The sequence below is a fragment of the Phodopus roborovskii genome, unplaced genomic scaffold (genome assembly GCF_943737965.1).
Source record: "Phodopus roborovskii unplaced genomic scaffold, PHOROB, whole genome shotgun sequence".
Lineage (NCBI taxonomy): Eukaryota > Metazoa > Chordata > Mammalia > Rodentia > Cricetidae > Phodopus > Phodopus roborovskii.
The window spans coordinates 26,919-49,994 of record NW_026125287.1 but is presented as its reverse complement, the minus strand read 5'-3'; the positions used below and the strand labels follow the sequence as shown (position 1 = coordinate 49,994).

Genomic DNA, 23,076 nt, shown 5'->3' with positions numbered 1-23,076 from the left:
TAATTAATAGATCACCAACTTCCTAACAGAAGTCAAAGGAAATAAAATATTTTTTTTTTTTTTTTGTCAAAAAGGTATTTTGTTTGACATAGTATGTGAGCTTTACAATGTACATATTAGGTCAAACTCTCAAAATAGAAGCACATTTCCTGCCCCATGAAGGTCACACAGAGCATGTGTACATGTCACTCTGAATGCAAAAACCTGTATGCCAGCTTTCCCTTTTACACCTTCCACACCAGAGGACCAATCACCAACAGGGCTGTATGCTTAAAGAGGAAAGCTGAAGCTATCATTTTAAAAAGTGCTGCAAGGTGTGTCTATGAAGAGAACTGCAGTGAGTCCTCAAGGCAAGTGGTGTGCGGCCTCCTGTAGGCTGTCCTGGGCAGTACCTTATTACCCTGTATGTGTGGCTCCATTTCAGGAAGAAATTAGCTTGTACTTCTCTTTGGGTTTGGTTTTTTGGGGGCACTTCTTGCTTTGACATTCTTCTTAGGGCTGGCAGTTTTGGGAACGGGTGGCTTTCCCTTTGGCTTGGGGGGGGGTTACTGCGACTGGTGCGGCTGGCTGTTTGCTTCTTGTCTCGAACTGTCTTCTGCTGTTCACGGAGCCTCTCTTCCCACTGCTGGGAGGCAATGCAAATGTAACTATCAAATACATGCCACCCTTTTATGCTGTTCAACTGATGCAAGAACTAGCCCTGGAGGTTTCACATTAGTGCAGTTCCCCTGAAATATCGCGGCGATTACCTTAGGCTCCCAATGTTGGGCACTTATGAATATCCAGTGACTGGAAAGAGCTCCATATGCAAAGTCTAAATACTCAACTCATTTCTTTGAAGCTCACAGGATCATCTGGGCACCCTTGTCACAACCAGTAAACAAGCACACAGAGGTTTTTTGCAGAGTCCATAGAGCAGCTAAAAGTTCTTGTCAGAATTCATTCCTCCGACTATTTGTAGAGATCAGGCCTGTCACAGTGTTGCTTCGGATGTTCTGCCTCAGAATACAGCATCTCTACACAACAAAGCATTCTAAAGTAGTGTTGCTATCACTAAAAGCAAGAATCTGTGTAATCTCCCTGCAAAGCCAGCAATTTACTACATTGAAATAATTACCTATACCCAAAGGAAAATAAAACTAGTAGTTCCCCCTTCTTTACAGTCTCTTCCAAGACCCCATGTGCACAATGCTGACCATGCACAATATAGATGTTGTGGCTTTTGTTATATATATATATATATATACCTATGGTAAAGTTTAACAGTATGATAGGCACAGTAAAATGTGATGATATCAAGAATAAAATTATTGCATTTATTTACTATAATAAACATTTGTCTTATTGTATTGTTATGTTTTTTTTTAAATTGTCTGCAGGTAAAAAAAATTAACTAACTAACTAACTAACAAAAAACAAATCATGAGACACAGAGAAGCAGACCAAGGGGATCTGCTGTGACCCAAGTGCCCAGACCACTGTGGAATGTCATCTTTCTTTTGCTTTCCCTGAGAGCAAAAGTTGTGGTATGATGTATGCATGTTTGTATTTACATATGTATTTGCTTATTTATTTATATTTTTATTTAATTATTATTTTAGTGTGTATGTACACTTATGTGTGGAGTATGGAGATTAGCGGTTGAATTCCTTTCTTCATTGACTTTTCAATTATAATTTTGTCTTGGGAACCAGAAATGCAATTCTGCCAAAATATTGTGTGTCTTTACAGTGAATACACTTGCCAAGTAGCTCCCAAGTCGCTGATGGGAGTTTTAACACATGCCTGACACAATGGTATTTGGTTCTATTTTATAGGCGTGCTCAGTATTCAGCTGTTTTCTCCTTAAGCTAATTCTTTGTATATTCCTTTGTCTTGCCTAAAAATTTTTATTCATCCAAACTGAAAAACTAGACAGGAGTGATTTATTTTTTTGAAACTAAAATATAAATTCTCCTCAATATGTCTAAATTTATTTTGAGGATCAAGGGTGCTTTAAAAATTCTAAACAAATTAACATTTTTAATTGCAGATGATTTTCATCCAGGGTGGGGAGAATATTTTAGCTCTAACATAATTGTCAATGTGATAATGATATCACCATTAAAATTATGCATTTGACCACAAATGAATTTCTTTTGTTTTTGCTTATTTAGAGACATAGCTTACATTATTTTAAATGCAGCATAATATGGTTAGTTTTACAAGTATTTGCATGCCTGCAGTTATATGTTTATTTTAACCCCAATGAACACTGAATTTTTATACTGTTTACTGTATTAACTAAGTTATAGTACAATAAAGAAAGAAAATGCCTAATTTAACTGGAAATAACTGGCACCTTATATTTGCATATAACCGCATTAACTATGAAGTTGAGTAATGGTTTCTTGATGGGAGATGCCAACTAGTATTTTCTTAAAAATAATTAGGGTCAGAGGTTAAGAGCTAGTGAGGACTGTCCCATCAAAGTCTTTCCTTAGTCCGGGGCCTATTCTACTTTTGGAGATGTTTCTAGAGGAAATGTTCCAGGAAGATAATGAAGGATGCAAGGATGCTGCTTCTGTCCTGGTTCACAGTTTGGGATTACTCCCTATTGAGAAACATCAAGGACACCAGTCCTTGATCCTGACTCTTACACATGCAATCCAACTCAGACAGTATGCTGGTATTTTTTTTTAAAGAGAGCTGCACACAGTGCATTTGTCACTTTGATATTCTAAAATTACTAAATTCTTCTTCACATTAAAGATTGCTCATTCTTTATTTTAAAAAAAAAAATGCCTTCATTTATTTAAGTAAAAAGGACCCAGTAAACTTGTAGTAATGAGATGCATTAAGCATTTATAACTTTCAGTATAAATATGAAACATAGGGGTTTCTTTTTTGTTCATTGAAGAAAATCCTCTTGTGTTTTATGTGGATAAACATCAGGAGAAACTTTACACATAGCTGTTTCTCTGCATTCTTAAAGAGAAGCATTTCTAATCAAAGCTCCCTCCCATCATTCACACCCAACTTTTGTTCACACTGGGAGGTCAGCAACTTATATTTCTGCCATTGTAATTTATTGCTGTTGGGAAGACTGAGTATTTGTATAGGATTTCCACCATAGTTCAGCTTTGCTGCAAAGTCTTAAGGAGTATAACTTAAGAATACTTTCTAAAAAATACTTGGCTGAATTAAAAAAAAATGGTCAGATATATTTGGACTCAGCAAATGGGTATAAATATAAATAGTATAGAGACAGATTTAATGTAAAATAAGGTGTATGAGTGTGTGTGTGTGTGTGTGTACTTGCACACACTCATGCATATGCAAATGCATGCCATATGTAAGTCTGAGGCATGAGCTTCTATTTTCCTTCACATTTGCATGAGTTAATGAATGAGCATTCCAGATACAGGACTTAGACTTGAGTGAAAATCCCTGTTAAATTAAAAGGCATGAGTTTTCAATTTCAGATTCCCACGTTCAAATATAAAATTTCCTTTTTTTCTTTGTATTTCAAAAGCAAGCTAGGTAGGATGATAACAAAAAAATAGTCCCTAAGCTTCTCCTGGTGAAAGACTTGATAGAAGTTTATTATCAAGAGAGAAGATAAACAGAGAGGAAAGGAAACTTCTACTTCCCCAGATCTGGACAGGATTCCCTAAAGACTATTAGAGATACTTCTTTAGAGAGGGGATGGGGAGAACAGAAGAATAATCTGGGTTAGGTAGTTTTTAGGGCAGGAGAGCCATAAGGAGCACTTCCATTTCAGTCATTGTTCCCAGCTAAAAAGGTCATTGGTACTGTCCTGGTCAGAGGCCAGAAGTGCCAGGAGGAAGCTCTTCAAGCTTATGTCTTCTCCTAAATGAGCATTCTTGCCTGGATGCTGTCCATGTGGGTGTAACTGAAACTTCAGACATTAAAGCACTTCTGGGAAACAGTTTCAGTTTTGGAATTGGATCTGTGGATTTTGGTGGTGAAAATAAGTGGTATCTAGTCACCAATTTCAGGCTATCTCAAAATCTTTTAGGGTCTCAGCTTTTGAGACAGGAATGTTCCAGTTCAATGAATGTTCAAGGAAGAATCCCTCCCTTATAGATATCTTTGGGGCTACCTTACATTTCCCTGCGAACACTAGAAAGATTAGCATCAACTTTGCCACTCCTTAGGCCTCCTGTATCTGAGTAAAGACATGAAATTCCAATCTCAATCTGCTTCAAAGATTCAAACATTGCAAGTTATTGCTTCTTTTTTATATGTATCAGACAATCACCTGGTTAGTAGCAGTCCACTCTGTAGGATTTCCACTCCGTTGGAAATCTGATTCACCTGGTGACATACTAAAGAGATGGGAGGAATAATGATCCCTTAACAAAATGATGTGCCTGTTCTTCTAAGACAACCACTCTTTGTTATAGTCATTAGGTTAATGAATAAAGCACTATTGGCCAATAGGAAAGGAAGATAGGCGGGACTAGGAGACAAGGAGGAAAGAGGAAGTAGTAAAGAGGAGTCAAGATGGAGAGTCTGGAGAGAACAGAACCGCTGGCCCCTTGCTCTCTGGTAAGAAAACCACGTGGAAATATTAGATTAACAGAAATGGGTTAATACTTAAGACAGAGCTAGCCAATAAGAAACAAGTAACGGGCCAACAGAATTATATCAAATACAGAGTCTCTGTGCATTATTTGGGGCTGGCGTGGCGGCGGGACCAGACCAGCAGCGAGCAGAAAAACCTTACTCCTTACAGTTTCTCATAACAATTCCAAGTAAACTAGGTGTTATTCTCAACTGTACATTCTAAAGATAGGTGCTCTCACCATTACTGGCCCTTGTGAGAACTTGAGAAGACATTGTGGGACAATACCCAATTTGTAGAATTTTCTTACAGTCATTTCTACCCATGCCCTCCATTTTGTTAATTATACTTACTATGGACCTTCGACTAAGTTGATCTCTCCATTTTTCAACTAAACAGTTTTCAAGAAGCATCATCCTAGGGGGAAAAAAAAACATAAATTTCTTGGCAATTACATTTTGATTACAAAAGTAAAATATTTTCCAATATAGAAAATCATACTTGTTTTTAGATAACTCTTATCCCCATAACTATGTATCTATTATTGATAATTTATGGATTTTTCTTGCTCCTATATGTTTTTCTGATTACACTCCATATATAAATCATACTTTACATTTCTTTTCAATGTTATATTTGGTATCTGGGATGATTAGATACCACAAAATAAGCTATAAACTATTTATAGCACAACATGGATATCCACTTAGTTGATCTGCATTCTGTATTTGTTTATGTAACATTACTCCTAGTGTGTTGCATATCCTTGCACAGCTAGTGTGCACTGGGATACTGTTTTCCTTTAGATGGATTATGAAATTAGAATACTGGGCCAAAAGGGCCTTTTGTTTTTATGTTTTGCTAGGTGGTGCAATGGTTAAGAGAACTGGGTGCTCTTGCAGAGGATTTGAGTCTGGTTCCCAGTACAACACAGAGGCCAACAACCAACAGTTAAGTCCAGTACCAAAGGGCGTAATAATGCACTCTGTGGGAATGGCACACATAAGGTACACAGACATGCATGCAGCAAAACAGCCACACACATAAAGCAAAAATAAATAAATCTTTTAAAAAGATTTTTAATAGAGTACCGATCATTTAAAAACTAGCCCCATTTTCATCTAATTCACTAACACTAAAACACTAATTAAAAGTAGAATCTTCTGTTTATTTGAGCTTCAGAACTACAAAGGTAAATTTTAATGTACTTACTATTTGTACTTAGGGAAATTTTCTACATAGATTTAAGCATACATTTATTATTGTGTTCTTAATACTCTAAATGGCAATTTTTTAGAAAACAATATCTCCATCTTCATGATATCCATTACAGAGGCATACCCTTTTCTATTGGTTTTTGTGACTGTTGTACACATAATATCATCCAATTAAAATGTACACTGACATTTTCCCTGGCAAATTCTTACATTGGTTTTGTACTTATAAAGCACCTTCTATTTCATGCATCATATTTCTAATCATCTAATTTTGTCCTTTTTGATCATAGTTTTAAAATGTTGACCAAATTAATCCATTTTAAATTTGTTTCTTAATACAGTGAAAAAAATATTTCTACAAATAAATGTATTTGTAATTAATATACTCATATGCTATTGTTTTATCACATTTCCATAATAAAATATTCTTTTATTTGTTTTAATTATTTTCAAGAATATTTCCCTTAATTGGATCTGCTTTTCACATGCCTATAACTCCTGACATTTGGAACAGAGACTGATGAGGAAAGTTGCAATCCTGAGGTCTGCTTGGGCAACTGGATGAGTTCAAGGTCCATCTGTATGACATTGTCTTAAAATAAAAATAATGTGAGGGCTGAAGGCTTAAATACACAATAGACAGCTTGACTCATTGAGCACTCAAGGCCCTAGGTACAATCCTTGGCACTGGAGTAAATAAAATAAAGGAAAAGTATTTATTTTGCTTTATCTATGTATCTGTTCTTGAACTACATAGTCTCAAAATGAGTAGCTTTATGTCAGTTTTGTGTCTCTTCAAGATAGATATCTAATTACTTTAAAAAATTTTACACGAATCCCTGTCATCCAAAAATAGTTGCATTGGATAAGTCTATAATCCACTTGTCTGCCCAGAAAAAAAATTGAATGACTAATAGCCTAGTATGTCCCCAAATGAACCCTGCTTTGTTACAGCACATGTAAACATAATGAAGAGATGAGTCCAGAAGCACTGAACGTATCTTGAGAGAGACAGTTGTAAGTGGAAGGATGGCTTGAAAGCTAAGAACGTGCAGCACTACGGGAGAGGTATCAACAACTGATTGAATACACAGCTAGGCATTGAAATGATGACATTTTCAAAGATGCATTTGCTTTTTAAGTTTAGAGGGATGGAGTCTTAGGCTTTATCAAGAAGCAACAAATAAGCATGCATGCCAGAGAATTGTAAGGGGGGGGCTTATTGTATAAAAGTGTGATTTTTCAAGATAAAATTACTGCAAGTTATGGGGTCTGTCCTAAAATGTGAGCCCAAAAGTTCAACTCTACGCTCTGAGAAATGTACTGATGTATGAACAAATAGCTAAGGAAAGAAGTGAGAAGAGGTTTGTGTGAATTTGTTCAATTATGCTTTGCTTTGTAGTTACTTAATTTGACATTATGTTTTCAGATTCAGAGACATCTTGAAGTTTCTGCGTCTATTTGTATGTTTGCAACGTCCTATGAAAGGCACTTCAAAGTACACATTAGGGAAACATGCAGAACTTTAGTGTAAGGTGGCTACTAGTTAGACTCTAAGCTATTGGATGGTATTTTAAAACTCAGACCTCTTAATGCTGAGACTGATAAGACTTAAAAACGACTGCTCTTACTCAATATAATTTACTTACTGATGTAATTTAATTCACCTGATGAATTCTGAAATAGATTTTTAAAGATTCTAAATATATTTCTATATTTCCCTCATTCTATTAACTGGAAATATAGAATATTCAGAAAATGAATAAACTTATCTTTAGGAAATATAGCATCTACTAAAATATTTTTTTGCTTTTTCCTTTTTAAAACTTTTTATTTATTTATTTGTCTTATTTTACATATCGATCCCAGTTTCCTCTCTGTCCCTCCCTCCTTCTCTTCCACCCTCCCATGCCCCATGGCCACCCTCCCATCCCATTCCCCCCTCCCCACTCCACATGTAGGGTGATGCCATCCTGGAGGGATCATTTAAATGGGTCTCAGTTGGAAGGCCTGGCAGTCTAAGGGGTCTCTGATAGTAGAATCAGGATGTATCCCTGGTGCACAAAAGGACTTTGGGAGTACTAAAATATTTTTTCAATGACAACTGGCATTGCTTTGTTCTTTAAAACCACAATTGCTTCCAAGTTCTTGCTATTACAAATAATGCTCTATGAACATAATTGAGCACATGTCTATGTTGCATGAATGTGGATCATTTGGGTATATGCCTAAGAGGGGGGGTTGCCGGGTCCTGTGGTAAACTAATTCCCATTTTCCTGAGGAACCACCATACTGATCTCCAAAATGGCTGTACGAGTTTGCACTCCCACCAGCAGTGGAGGAGTGTTCCCCTTTCTCCACATCCTCTCCAGCAGAAGTTGTCATTGGTGTTTCTAATTTTAGCCATTCTGGCAGGAGTAAGATGGTATCTCAAAGTTGTTTTGATTTGCATTTCCCTGATAGCTAAGGATGTTGAACACTTTCTTAAGTGTCTTTCAGCCTTTTTGATTTCCTCTATTGAGAATTCTTTCTTCAGTTCTGTACCCCATTTTTTAATAGAGTTATTTGGTGTTTTGTTGGCTAGTTCCTTGAGTTCTTTGTATGTTTTGGAGATCAGCCCCCATCTCCCCATCTGGGTGGCATAGCCCTACATGTGGAATGGGTGTGGGGGATGGGAGGGGAGGGTGGTCACGGTGCATGTGAAGGGGGAGAGAGGATAAGAGGGAGGAAGGGAAGGAGGGAGGGAGAGGGAACTGGGATTGATATATAAAGTAAAATAATAATAATAATAGTAATAATAATTAAAAAACCATGATTGCTAAGTGATGCATGCTCCACATGCAATTCTTCTGCTCCTTGGATCCTACCTTGAACGCCACTCATAACACATGATGAGGACATCTTGATGGGGCAGGATATGCGGACACTGGCAGGAGGAATTTGTGATGAGGGGAACTTGTGTTCGAGGTATGGGTGAGGAAGACTTGAAGATCTCTTTTACATCCACCACTGTTGTTACTTCATTGCAACCACTCCTCTGGATCGCTTTGATTTTGGCATGAATAACTGTAATTTAAAACTCAAGTAAGTGCATTATTGAAGCCTTTGGGAGAACTAGAGACAGTGTTTTCGGGCCAAATCCAGAGTTTCTCTTACAGCATTACTCCTATAATTACGGTCATGTCCAAGCACCCCAAGTGCAGACAGAAAGCCCACACTGCTAAATGCAAAACATCCTATTTTTTCAACATTGTTTTAAAATTCATGAATCATATCTCAAAATAAAAAGGGAATTAGAAGGCCAGTATTAGCCTGGACTTACAGGTCAACCAAACTTCATTTTTATCTGTTTCTACATTCCCTTTTATGAGTTGGAGAATGGCCATCAGCCATAACAGCCAGGTCCCCACAGAATGCTGGCTTTATCTAACCACCAAACATCCTCCTATAGTCCAGGCTGAACTCATTTCTGAATATTTAGACAGCCTGAGACCTAATGTTAATATTTTCCAAATGCAAGTACTCTCTGAAAGCTGCTGTTTTCAGTTCATTCATTTCACCAACTGGCAGTAATGGCCCGGGGTGAGAGAGATGAGGTTGTTATTACAGGTGGATGTTTGGGTCACCACCTTTGATCAAGTATTAAGTTTCAGATTCTTTGTACCCTTGCTATTTAGCACTTGTAGTGGAGTTGCTAATTATCTCAACAGGTATGTTTTGGATTACATCCTAGAAAGCTGGCCTGAGGAGGAGCCAAACACGTATCAACTGAGCAATTCATTGCCAAGGTGCCTCCAAAGCATAGCGTCTGGAAGATAATGGTAGCAGGGGTTAGATAGCCTCAGGTTAGTCTCGGGCTGGATGTTGGCAGACAAGGAATAAAACAGATAAGAATAAGACAATACTTACAAGGAACACATTTCAAGAAAGAAAGCTTCTCAGAAGAAAATCAAAATTTCTGTTGTTGAGTTGTTCATATTGGTTATTTGTGCCTCTCAAATATGACAGCTGAACTGCAGGTTAATTTTCTAGAGTTCTATATCTCCCACTTTCTTAAGTGATAGATAACATACAGCTTCTTACTGATAAATAATTTCAGGTAAAATATGAAAACCAAGTTGATAAATTATACTTTTCTTGTTACTATTTTGTTTTTGTTATTTTAGGAGAAATAATTTAAGAAATGCAATAACATGAAGTAGCCCAAGTGGAGACTTGATTTGTTTTATTTTTTCTTGTGTGTGTGTGTCTGTTTATGTGTCATGTGTGGGTGGATGCATATATGTGCTGGTGCAAGCAATTGAATTGCATCAGATCTCAAGCACATATGTTAAAAGAACACAATTTAATTTAAGTTCAATTTATAATAGTGGAATTAAAAACATTTACAACTTTTAAAATACCATGACTGATTTGATTTTCCTTTGGAGGAAGTACTAAATGGTTTTTTCAAGTAAAAGAGAGTAGGGTTAAACATCTCTAACTGTTAATGAGGAAAAAGATCCTTGGTCAGGTCTTCATCATGTGGTCTTCAGATAATTAAACCCTGGTCTGAACCCTCTCATCCTTCCTGTAGTAAGATAACTGAGAAAGAGAACAATGGCCCTCTGCCACTTTCTACACAGTAGTTTTCACTGAAACTTGTATGAGAAATTTATTTTGTTTTTTCTTTGATTTACCCAGAAAAGTAAGAAGCTTCATGGTTATTGTTGAGAGTTCCAGAAACCTTATAATTAACAACAATAACAGCAACAAAATCCATCATCTCCTTTCTTTGACTACAACATCAGTCTGATGTAATTTCAGTGCTTTGGTGTGCCAAGTGCCAAAAGCAAATGATTTCAAAAGACTTACCATAGCTGTAGTTTTTGCTCAGGTATGTTGCCAAAGTTGGCTTCACCTTTTTGCACTTGCACCGATCTAAAAGAGACATAAAGCACATGGGAAGTGGAGGAAAGACATCACTCTGGGCACAAAGCAAGGGGCATCTGAGGATATCTCACCAGGGCTCAGGCGTTTACAGTCAGCATCAAAGGGTCTTTCCTGCATCATCATATCTGGTGTTATGTCTATCCACTTCACATCTGAAACACAAACAGGGCCATGCTGTGTAGTTGATGACTGGATCCCCTCATTCAGATTCTTGTGACATTCAGGCTTCAGAAATAAGTCTGTGAGCCAAGAATTTGCTTACTCAAACAAAACTTGATGTGAACGAACACCCATGACACCAACCTGGATCAATCTCATACCCACACCCATCCTAGCCATCCTGATACTCTTGCTCCAAATTAACGTGTAGCAGTTCTCCAATCAGAATAAACAGACTATTTCCACATTGCCACCTCTTACTGCCATGCAGAGAAACAAGTCTGAAGCTGCACTACCAAAACTAAGCATAACTTCCAGGCAGTTATGGGATTTAAACAATTGTCTAATTTAATTTTTTCCCCAATATTCTTAGTAAGAAACAAGTTTAAAGCAGGGCTCACAAATCACACCAGTCCCCTTGAGTCACATCATGGAACCGGTCTCTTTAAGTAGTTGATGATATAACTTAGGAGAAACCTCGGTGAAATAATGCAATGCTGTTCTCAGGTTTCATTTCAAGAAGTGAATTCAGAATGCTCCTTCCAACAAAAGCAGTAAAATATTAGGAAAGAGAAAAGCGGGAAGTGACGCAGTGGTCAGAGTAGCCAACATGCCACATACTGGGCTCAGTGACCACAACATAGGAACAGAATGGAGTTCATCTGAGTTCCAGGAGGACTACATTCATTAACTTTACTCCTGGCAGGAGAATGAGAATCACTATTGTACTTTAAGAAAGAACTTGCAGTCAGCACTGAGAGTGTTTTAACCACCATTGATTGAAGCATTAGCTAAGGCAATGGACACGGGCTTAACACTGACCCACACCCACAGTAATATCGGTTTGCTGTGGCTTTTGTTTCTGCTATCTACCTTAAATAAAAACATTGGAATGGTTTACCCCTAAGCAAATTTATTCCTGAGTCCTTTAAGGAGCACTGATGTATTTCCATGCCTTGAGAAATCCCTGTGAGGTAATCTTTCCTGCATTCCACCCTCCCTCAAGGCTCAGAGAACTGTGACAGAACAGGAGCTGGTCAGCTGTACGCGAGGCCACCTGGTTCTCACATGATATGTTGGCCAGCCCCTGAACTCCCTTGTTTTCCCAGGGCACCTCCTCTTTGTCTTACCTTCTGGAAGATCAGTGACTATGGCTTCAGGCGAGATGCACACTCCACGGTCATAAACGGGCAGCTCGTCGCAGGCCAGGCTCTCTGGCCAGCTGTGGTTGTACATCTTCATGAGGGGCTCGCAGTCATCGCGTGCTCGCTGGCACACAGACTTGCAGGGCTTGATGGGGTCGTGTAGGAACTCCAGCGTACAGATGGGTGCATACATGGCGCAGAGAAAGAAGCGCAGTACCGAGCTGCAGTTCACATCCACCAGTTCCTCGTACTGCTCGATGGCCAGGATGGCGTTCTCCTGCGTGCTGTGGTGCAGGTGATTGGGCATCCTAGTGATGTTCCAGGGCATGTGCCGGCACATAGGTATGCGCACAGCCTCACAAGGCGCGCCGCGCACGCCCAGCGCCAGGTGCAGCCACAGGCACAAAGTTACAAGGATGGAGAGGAGCATGGCACTGTCCTCCGGAGCTGCTGTTGGCAGGAAGCGCCTTTCTCTTCCAGTCTCCCTGCTCTTCCTATCTCTTCACCTAGGAGTAGCAGCCGGTGAGCTTTTCTGCCAGTACGCACTGATGGGGAGTTCTGGGGTCTGGCAGCAGATCGCCCCTGGGCGCACAGAGCACCAGCAACGCCAGCACTCAGCTTCCAGAGCTCCAACTTGCTCAGGAAGCTCCAGTCTCGGACCCCGCAGCTCGGAGCGTAGCCGGACACGGCCATTGCGGGACCCTATTTATCCAGACTCGTCCCCTGACGTGGGCTCAGCAGCCTTGGCAGCTGCAAGCGCAGAGTCGGCTCCCAGATCTGCTGCTCCACCCCCCCAGCCTCTTGTGCAGAAGTGGTGACATCATCTCTGCCGCTGAGCAGTCAAGGTCTTCAATCCTGCATTCCCCCAAAGTCCTTCCCTTTTTAGGATGGCTAGTCCTTTTTTCTTCAGATCAAGAAAAGGAACATTTTACATTCCGTCATTTAGGATACTTGATACAAGACGGTACAGGGAAGACTTTGAAGAGAGAAAAACACTCTTTGCTCAGCTGGCTTTAAAGTTTCCCTAAGTATAGAGTTGGAGCTACGTGACCCTTTAATGTGGAGACATTTGCTTTTTCTTTCCGGTAGGGGGCAAGAGAGGTGCCGTTTAGTGAGACACTAGAAAGTCCAGCCCAGCGAAGTAGGTGTGGGAACCAGCAACAAAACTGGCAGGGCAGTTTATATAAGCCTCCCCCAACCTGCTCTGGTTGGGTTGTATGGGGTTTGCTGCTGTTGTTGTTGCTACTAATGTTGTTTTGTGGCCACTGGGCTTAGTTCTGGCTCAGATTTTACCAGGCATTTGGTCTGTGCCTGTTCCAGGAACTTAGAACTGCCAGGGGTGCAGGAGCATCTTTGGTTGGAGAAGTTTCTCTGCTTGCTTCCTTTCTCAAAATACTAATTCCTGAGCCCACCATGAGTGGAAACCAGGAGAAAACAACTTGAGACAACACATTTTGAAAGATTTCCCCAATGCAACAACAGCCTGGTGGTCTTTGATAAATTGCAGACTATGTTTTTTTTTTTTTTTCCTTAAGAATCCACTAGCTTTGGAAAGCAAGTGCACATGTTTACTTTTCCTCTTTTTTTGCACAAGAAAGAGGCAACAGAATCAACACTGTACTCACTATTCCCAGAAGAGAGGTGTTGCTGACAAGTTCATATCAAATATCTGGCAACCAGGTGGCAAGGCTTTTGGTGTAAATTTGCTGTCATCACTAACAGTAAGAAAACATGTTGTCTGAACATTAATCGTTAAAGCTATGGTTGAACTTGAAATCCAGGTTTAAGGGAAGCTCCTTTGCCTCTCCAAAGCTGAGACAATAAGGCTGGGCAAAATGGAACAAAACAAAACACAACTGCTCTTGTCCTCTTTATTGGGTAAAGTATGGGGACAAGCACTTTCAAGAAAATAATTCACCCAAGAGTTCTGATACTATTTGGAAGCTGCCCAGAGTGCCTCTAGGCTGTCTGAAATAGGCATTCTGCTTTCCTGCAGACAAGGTCTCAACTTCCAAAGATGCCAAACCAAGCCAAGAAAACATCAAGCAGACTGGGTGGCCAAAATGACATCTCAAGCCTTTTCCAGTCGTGAAACCCAAGTCTAAACCCCTTACTGAGCAACAAAGATTTTTTTTTCAGATTAACTTCCTAATGGGAACAAGAGAGAGAGCAAAACTTCCATCCACTTTCCTGTGAGCTGTCAGGGGAGGGCAATCTTGGAGAAGGCTCCCTCTTAGGCAACCAATTTGAACTTGTTGCATATTTAACTACTCAGGCCCCTCACCACCTCACTTCAAAGTTTCATGGACTCTCTGATTTCTTATTCTTTAATAAAGAGAGGGCTAGGAATATAGTTCAGAGGTAGAACACTGACCTAGCATGGATGGAGGCAGCCCTAGGTTCATCCCAACACTGAAAGAAAACAAGCAAACGGCAATGTTAAGACAGGTATTTGGGGCTGAAGGGTAGTGCTCACCCCAAGTTCACCCCCTCAGCCTGGGGGAAGCTGTCTTCAATGCTGTTTGTAACCCTATCAGGCCCACTCTGGTCTGTCCCTTGTATTTTACAGACTGTGTGATACAGACAGACATGGAAGGACTCAGAAAGCTTTCTAAATGTTCTTTCTGCTCTCTAAAATGTCAGTGATCCTAGCTTTAGCACTAAAGCCATTGTCCCCCTAGCTAAGTGCTTCTCTGAGTGACTCCATTTTGGTCTCTCTGTGCTCACTTCTCTCTCCTCCTAAATGCCTGCTGCTCTCCAGCATTGTGCCCTCAGCCCTCTCACTCTTAACTCTCCACTCTAATCCACCCTTGGCACTTTTGAAACTTAGGGCTGAAATCTTGCTCTTTATTTCCAAACTGTCTCCCACACTACCCATCCCTATTTCCTTAAGTCAGCTAGATTCTGTGTCATGTATTACATATAGCAGCCTCTTCCCCTGCTCCTTGCCACTCTGTTTGGACCTGCATATTTTTCCTGTGGCACCTGAGCAAGCTTTCTAAGGCATGTCCCCTAGGATGCTCCTCCCGTCCTTTTCTGGGCTGGTGGCTCCCACAGTCCTCAATACTAATAACAGAAACACTTAACAGATTTTAAGGCCCTAAGTGATGGGGCTCCAGAATGCCCTTCTAATGCTTGAACTCCAGTTCTGAACCTATTGTTCTCTTGCCCCCCACTAAGGAACACCCTCAACCACTTCCTACTGGCTCATTGTTTTTCATGTTTGCGATTAAATACAAATGTAAATAAAATTGTAAAGCAAGGGTCTTTAAGAGTAAACTGCTTCATCTTGTCTTGATTGCATAATATTAATCCTAACATGTCTTAAATATAATCCAAACTTATTCACAAAGATGTAAACCCTAAGACACATAAACCTCCAGACTTGAAGCTTTGCCATGTATGGACAGAGAGAGAAGTTTCACTGAATTGTGACTTCGAGGCATTGTAAAAGGCCTGAGACTGAGAATTTCCCAGAGACCACAACCGTATTTCTTCAGGACTCATCATGACACGTTAAATTTGTTTTAGGAAACAAACACAAGTCGAAATTTTGCCAAGAAACAAGTACAACAGCCAGGGAAAGTGCTGCACTTCTGCTTTTCCTGGATCCCTTAAAATCGCCCCAGTGAAGGTTTGCAGGTTGAATGCTACATTTCTTGGAGAAATGTGTCCCTTTTCAGCACATTCCCTCCTCGCCGCCCCAAACCCTTGAAATCGCGGTGCCCTGCAGGATGCTAGGTGGCATCACTGCCGCTGCGTTTCCTGTTGGCAGCAGAGAGCAGTGAAAATAAGCTTTAGTAAGCAACCGCCAGGGCAAAAAAGGCTCCCAGGCGATTCACGCGGCTTTCCCAAGCCAGGGTCTTAAACCTCAGTACAGAAAACCGGGAGAGGCCAGCGCGTCCCAGTTCTGCATTCCGGAGTTCACCTTCCGCCCAGCACGGAGAGAAAGCGCAGCACGCTCACGCTCACTCCGAGGTTCGGGCGACCTCTTTGGCTCAGCTGACTCCGGGGCTGCGGATGGCGATACGAGCACACGTTCCCTGCCGGGTGGTCCAGCGACCTCAGGGCGCCTGGCTGTTGGGTGGCCTCTGGGTCTGGGCGCTATGCGGCCTGTGCGGCCTGGGGACAGCGCACTCACAGGGGACCCCGCAGCCGTGCGAGGCGCCCCAGCAGTGGGAGGGACGCCAGGTTCTGTACCAGCAGAGGAGCGGGCACAACAGCCGCGCCCTGCTGTCCTACGATGGGCTCAACCAGCGCGTGCGGGTGCTGGACGAGAGGAAGGCGCTGATCCCCTGCAAGAGGTAGGCGCATAAGAGCATGATGGCGTCAGGAGAACGCCAGGTCAAAGGTGCTTGGCTCCCCAGCTAGACCTCCAGCCACTCCCTGTTCCTCCCTACCCCCAAGAACTTTACAGGGGCTCTTGGGGGTGGCGTGGTCTGCCCAAAGAAGCAGAAGCAGCAAAGAAAGGGCTCACCGAGGGCAAGATGGAACAGCCAGCTACCCTATATCCAAGTTAGCCCCAGTTTTTACTGCTGTGTCAGGCTCCTGGCACCTGGAGCCCCCTGCTGCCCAGGGAGTCAGGGAGTGTTTTTTTCTAAAAGTCACTTACAAGGGAGACACAAAATCTTCTCTAACAATTTTATTTTTACAATTAAGAATTGTGTGTGTGTGTGTGTGTGTGTGTGTGTGTGTGTGTGCGCGCGCGCGCGCGCGCGCGCCCACCCATGTGGAAGACAGAGGACAACTTACTAAGTTGGTTCTCTCCTTCCTTCTACCATTGGCTCATAGGACAACACTGTAAAAGGAGTGGGGAAATAATTTTTAAAAAGTCGCACACAAACTCATTACCCCATTACAGTATTAACCTTTTTTTATTTTTGGTTTGTTCAAACTCTGAAGATTTTTTCCGTTGTAAATCTAGTTAAAACTCCCATTAAAGCACATATAATGTCACCTTAAAACTTTCATTAGAGCTTATTTATGTACTAACTACCACCTTAAAACTTCCAATATAGTTCATGCACTGCCACCTTAAAACTTCCGTTAGAGCGCATGTACTGCCACCTCAAAACTCCAATTAGATACAATTACTATCACCTTCACCCCTCATTTACCTATCCCCTTCTCTTGTCAATTTTTTAGTTGTTCCTTGTTCTTAACTAGCACCAAATACAAAATGGAAGGGCATGTTATCACCCACGTGCTCATACACATGCTCACATACACACATGTACACAAACATGTGGTAACCAGTTTAGCTTTCCATTTTGTGGCGACAGAGGACACACTTTTTCTAGGATGTCACCTTCTTTCTGACCCCTTTAAGACCCAGTTTCTAATTTAAGATCACCACCTGTCTCCCTGCCTCCGCCCTCTGCTATCTCCCAGTGTGCTTCATGTGGGCATGCTGCCATCTCCTCGTGGCATTTGTGCCACAGGGAGGTATGAGGAATGACCACAGTGTAAGGCTGCAGTGGGCAGTAAGATTGGTGTAAATGGAAGCCATTAGTTTCTAGCACAGAACAAAGCTTGGTAAAATCATTTTATCCGGAAGCATTTACCCCTGAAGTGATTGTCTTCTTGGCTAAAATATGGAAAAGACTGAGCCTTCTAAACCATCTTCTTAGAGTATAAGAATTACCAAATGCAGGAGACCCATCTTACTTTTGGATTCTACTTTGGAGTTTCAGCCAATCGTGGACAGTAAACAGGTGAAATCACATTCCACATACTGAGCACATATATACTATTTTCTTGTCATTTTTCTTTAAACAATGACTCTGCCTTGCATAACATTTATATTATTTATATATTCATTATTGTAAGTAACCAAGAATATATGGAAGTGTATTTGTAGGCTGCCTGGATATTTTTTGTTTGTTTATTTGTTTTTGTTGTTTTTTTGTTTGTTTGTAATTCTTAGATCAAGGACAAGAGCATCCATGGTTTTGCTATCCACAGAGATCCTGGATCCTGAAATCCTGGATCCAATTCTTGTTGGATAAAGATGTGACACAGCAGTGTCTTTATGGATGATTCAGAACATGTGTGTAAAAACTTTCAAGAACAATGAATGTTTTTCATTGGGTCTTCAGGGACATAATGATATTTATAATTTGAATGTGTTATATAGTGCTGAAACTTTGAATATTTCATATACTTTTGTTTAGATGTCCCAACATCATAGGGTAGATTTTATGATTTCCATTCCACATAGAGACACTAAGACCTAGGGAGCTTGGCAGACTTTCCTTCTATCACACAACCAAGGCTTAAGGAAACTGTATGGATTCTTGCGTCCATAATATACTAGGTTCATACATCTTCATCCACTCTTCATCTGGTACGTTTTTGTTCAGGGCAAACACTGTGTCAATTACCAATGGAATAGGTCTTGATTTGAAGGGAGGTAATAGTCTGAGGGTGGAGTCTTATAAATTAATTATGCTTGTGTGGTAAGATGGAGGGTTGATTAGAAGATGTATGATGAATACAGCTATGATGGCACATAACCATGGCCTTTGGGAAAAGGTCATATACCCATTTAATGGTTCCACAAAACCTAAGTGGATCTACCAGGGTTACATACAGAAAGTATTTTGTCAGAGGGCGTATGTATGTATGTACTCTGTGCATGATATGCTGTCATCTTGGAGTTTATAAGCAGGCCCAAGTATATTTTGAGGCCAGCAACCAGTCACTCTGAGAAATGAAGGCACAGGGTGGTGGAGGTCATGCTGAAGGAATTTGAACAATGAAATGGCATTACTAGGTGGCATAATTGTCACTGGATTCATGAATGAGATTTCATCCTGAAGAGGTTTACAGAAATCAGAGCAATGTGGAATGAGTGTAGAACTAAAGAGTTTTATAGTGGCTTCAGACATGGGGAAAACTGGGACAGGAGGTTATGTTAGGGAAGTATTAGAGAGATAGTGATATATAAGAGATCAAAGGTAACAGGATGTGAAGGGAGAGAGAGAAGTCAAGCAAGTTACCACTATTGGCACCTGAAGCCAACTGGTGGTTCAGGACAGGGATTGCTCTTCCCACTCAGGGTGAGGGTGGACCACTACTCTCTCAGTGTATTTATGAAAACTATGCAATGGTTGTTTGTTGGTGAGTAGGTATGATGATGGGGAGTGGTTTATCTTATTGGTTGATGAATAAAACTCTGTGGCCAATAGGGCAGCATGATAGGCAGGTCTAGGAGATGAGGATTCTGGGAAGTGTAGGCAGAGCCCATCACTATGTAGGCTGCTGGTGGAGTTACACCATGCTGGTGGAGTTACACCATGCTGGGCAGTACCAGATAAACCACATGGCAATACATGGATTGATAGAAATGGGTTAGTAATTAAGACAGAGATAGCCAATAAGAAGTTCTAGCCAACGGCCAGGAGTTTCATAATTAATATAAGTCTTGTGTGTTTGAGGACTCTGAGGTGGCTGCAGAACCGGGTGGAAATTTCGTGGCATAGGATAGCCAGAGTTCACACTGCCCATGCTCAGCAGTGTGACCAGAAGAAGATAGAGTTCATTCTTACCCACAGAGTACTTTTAACTATTTAAGAAATTTGGCTGTATATTCAGATAGACTGAGTCCTGAATCTCATTTCTCAAAGTGAGCTTTTGTAAATTTCTGTAGCCCTATGGGACATGGCTTATTCTTTTACAAAACGGGGATACTTTTAGCAATTAGTTTATTAGAAGGCTGTGATGATTCAATAAGCTAAAATATATGAAGCATTGTCTCATCTCATAGCGCTGAGAAGGTGTGTAGTGAGTGGTCATAGGGTTTACTAACCACCCACCATCATCATCTTTGTGGATTTAGTTTTCCATTTTCTAGAGATTCACTGTCAGCCCCTTTGAACTTACACACTCAATTTAGCAGCACAAATGAGTATCTGCCCTCAGGGAATTGACTCAGTGCACAGACTCAAATGCTGAATTATATTTCAGCAAGTTTTATAGCTGGCAGAAAGACCAGTCATCTCAAATCCACAGAGATGGACTAGATCATTCTCTCCTTGAATTCAAAATTATGTGAGGAGCCAAATTATGATTAGGAAGAGATGAGCAAAGAGTTGGATCAAATACATGAACAAAAGCCTGGTGATTGTTCTAGGCTCAGTTTTCATGCACAACAATGAGTTTTTTTTTTTAAACCACAAATAAATGTTTCATCCCAGAATAATATTTAGCAATTATCAGGTTGTGTGGAATAGTTTTTTTTTTTTTTTTTTTTTTGTGCACTTGACACAAGCTGATATTATTTGGGAAGAGGGAAACTCAACTGAGAACACTCCCATAGTAAAATGACCTGTGGGACATCTTTTTTTTTTTTAATTGATGTGGGAGGGCCCAGGTCACTTGGGGCAGCACTATATGTGAGCAGTTGATCTTGGGTGGCATAGTAGTCGGGTTGAGAAAACCATGGGGAGCAAGCCAGTAATTCATTTCTTCCATGTCTGCTGCTTGATTTCCCTGCTGTCAAGTTCCTTCCTTGAGTTCTGACTCTGACTTTGATGACATACTGTGATTTGGAAATGTAAGATCAAACAATCCTTTCCTCTACAAGTTGCTTTTGGTCATGCTCTTTTGTGACAGTAAGAGAAACCTTAACTAAGATAGAAATTTATACCAGGAGGAAGGTATTGCTGAGGCAGACCTGACCATATATTTTTGGGAGGACTGTGGTGGCTTTTGAACTTAGGAATGGAAGAGCTATTGGGTGCTGAGAGCTTCATGAACTATTGTGGAAACTGAAAACATTAAATGTATAGAGCAGTATAGACAATAGAGGCCTGACTTGTGAAATTTTTAGAGGAGAGTTTCAGAGTCCCTTAAAGACTCTGTGGCTGTTCAATATTTTGAATTAATAGCAACTAAAGTGGAAATTTTGCTTTGCTAGTACAATTTATTCTGGTCAGCTGAGGCTGGGAAATCAGCTGTGATTAAGAACAGACTGGCATCTTTAAGGGAAATTTTCCTGGAAAGTGTCTCTTGAGGTTCAGCACACAGAAGTGGTGGTCCAGAGGGTTGTACCTCAAGCTGGCTGCACAACTTACCAATGTATAAGAGTTTCTCAGGTTTTACTGGTTGGGAAGGTATCAAGAGGTTATGGAGAGCAGTTATATCTTATGAGAGGCCACTGGTGAAGGTTCAGCTCCAGTTACAGTAGAACCTCCAGACTAAAGAGATCATGGAGAAAAGATGAGGCTTGCCGCTATGTAACAGAGACTGAGTCCTTGAGTCCTGCTGGTGAAGGTGCAGCCCACTTGCAGCAGTATTTTGGAGGTGTCAGTGCCATGGGGTGGCTGCATTTGTTGAGTAGAGGTTGCCAGAACCTATTAAATGGGCTGTGTGTGATGTCAATGGCAGAAGGGGACATGGAGCCATTGGAACCCAGGAAACCATGAAAATCATGTTCACACTGAGCTTTTTATGTTGTTGCACTTTGGTTTTGCTTTAATCTGTTATAAATGTGTCCTGACTTCCCTTTTCTGAAATAAGGTGTTTTTGTTTTGTTTGTTTCTTTGTTTGTTTTGTTTTGTTTGAGCTGGCAGTTTGGAATTTTACGGAGACTTTGGAATTTTAGAGATGCTTGGAACTTTGAGTTTTAAAACAGTTTTGAAGTCTGTGGAACTTTTTAAAGTTGGATGTTTTATATTATGATATTACTACTAATATGACATCTTGGGGACAAATGAGTAAGGTCATAGTTGAACAGTGGTATGTTTGTGTGTCAAGTTGACAAATGGCAGTCATGCTAGCTAGGTTTCTCAACTTGACACAAGCTAAAGTCATTTGAGAAGAGGGAACCTCAGTTGATATAATGACTCCCCGAACACACACCAAATTGGCCCATAGGTAAGTCTGTAGGACATTCTCTGGATTTAATTATTGATAGAGGAGGGCCTAGCCCACTAAAGACTGAGCCACCCATGAGGCAGGTAGTCTTGGGTAGAACAAGAAAGTGGGTTGAGCAAGCCCGAGGGAATAAGCTACTAAGCGGTACTCATTCCATGGCCTCTGTTCCACTTTTTGCTTCCAGGTTCCTACCCTCAATTCCCTGGATGATGGACTATAAGCCATAAACTGAAATAAATCCTTCCCTCTTCATGTTGCATTTGGTGTTTTATCACAGCAACACAAATTCCAACTGAGATACAGGTGAAGTTGAAGAATGAAACAGTGCATTTATTTTCACAGTTGTGATGCTTTCTTGGTACTCCCTGTTATCCCTTCTACTGATATGGACTCCTTCTATTCTGAGTAGAACACAGGTTGCCACCATTCAAGCCTAAGTCAGGAAATCTCTCCTTCAGAACTTCATAACTAATGAGTGGATTTTAGACACATGGTTTATGTATAAGTCACAGCTTGTCCTTATGATGCATTCCCATTTCCCATCATGTGATGGTTTTATGGTGTGGCTTGTAGAAGGCAGTTGCATTCTATTTCTTCCCAGTTTTTTTCAGCCAGGTTCTCTCCCATAGTACTGTCTTTATCCTAAGTCAAGTGCAGAAAAGAGTGTTTAGTGCATAAATACATTTTAGATTCATTAAATATAGATTTGTTGGTACAAACTCAAAATGGTTTCAAATAACAGCAGTGTGGCCAAGCAACCAGATGTATTTGAAGAAAATATGGCATTGTTTCTTTGTATTTACTAGTAGGTTGAGACATAAGTTTAGAATTGGATCAACTTCTTAAGAGCCGCCTTCCCCATCCAGATAGTTAAAGAAAATCCCAGTGATAGTTACTGGGGAATGACTAGAATTTTCCAGGATCTCTGTTCCCTGAGATGATGGAAAAGATTAAACTACTTTATGAGCTTCAGATAAGACAAGCCTGAATCAAGAATGGGAAATGTTAGTAATTGATACTATTTTGTTTTCTAGTTCCAACTTTTTCTTCTGATTATTGGATTAAACTCATGGGGATTATATTGAGAAGGCTGAAGGAAAAGCAGTCTCTTTTTATAATTCAGTCAATATGGTGATCTTTATGTAGGGGAAACAAAGTAGGCACGAATGAATCC

The 23,076-nt window shown here is 40.6% G+C and overlaps 1 protein-coding gene and 1 pseudogene across 1 annotated transcript; one reads left to right on the top strand and one right to left on the bottom strand.

The window, feature by feature from the left end:
• Positions 1–276: 276 nt before the first annotated feature.
• LOC127234024 (secreted frizzled-related protein 4-like) lies at positions 277–12,479 on the bottom strand. Its single transcript, XM_051200729.1, is given in 7 exon segments — positions 277–544; positions 547–625; positions 4,924–4,987; positions 8,655–8,853; positions 10,642–10,707; positions 10,791–10,871; positions 12,009–12,479. Coding segments are annotated over 7 exon segments (1,047 nt in total). The 5' UTR covers positions 12,454–12,479; the 3' UTR covers positions 277–431.
• Positions 12,480–15,972: 3,493 nt separating this feature from the next.
• The window catches only part of LOC127234040 (mammalian ependymin-related protein 1-like), a 29,136-nt pseudogene continuing 22,032 nt past the window's right edge, over positions 15,973–23,076 (top strand).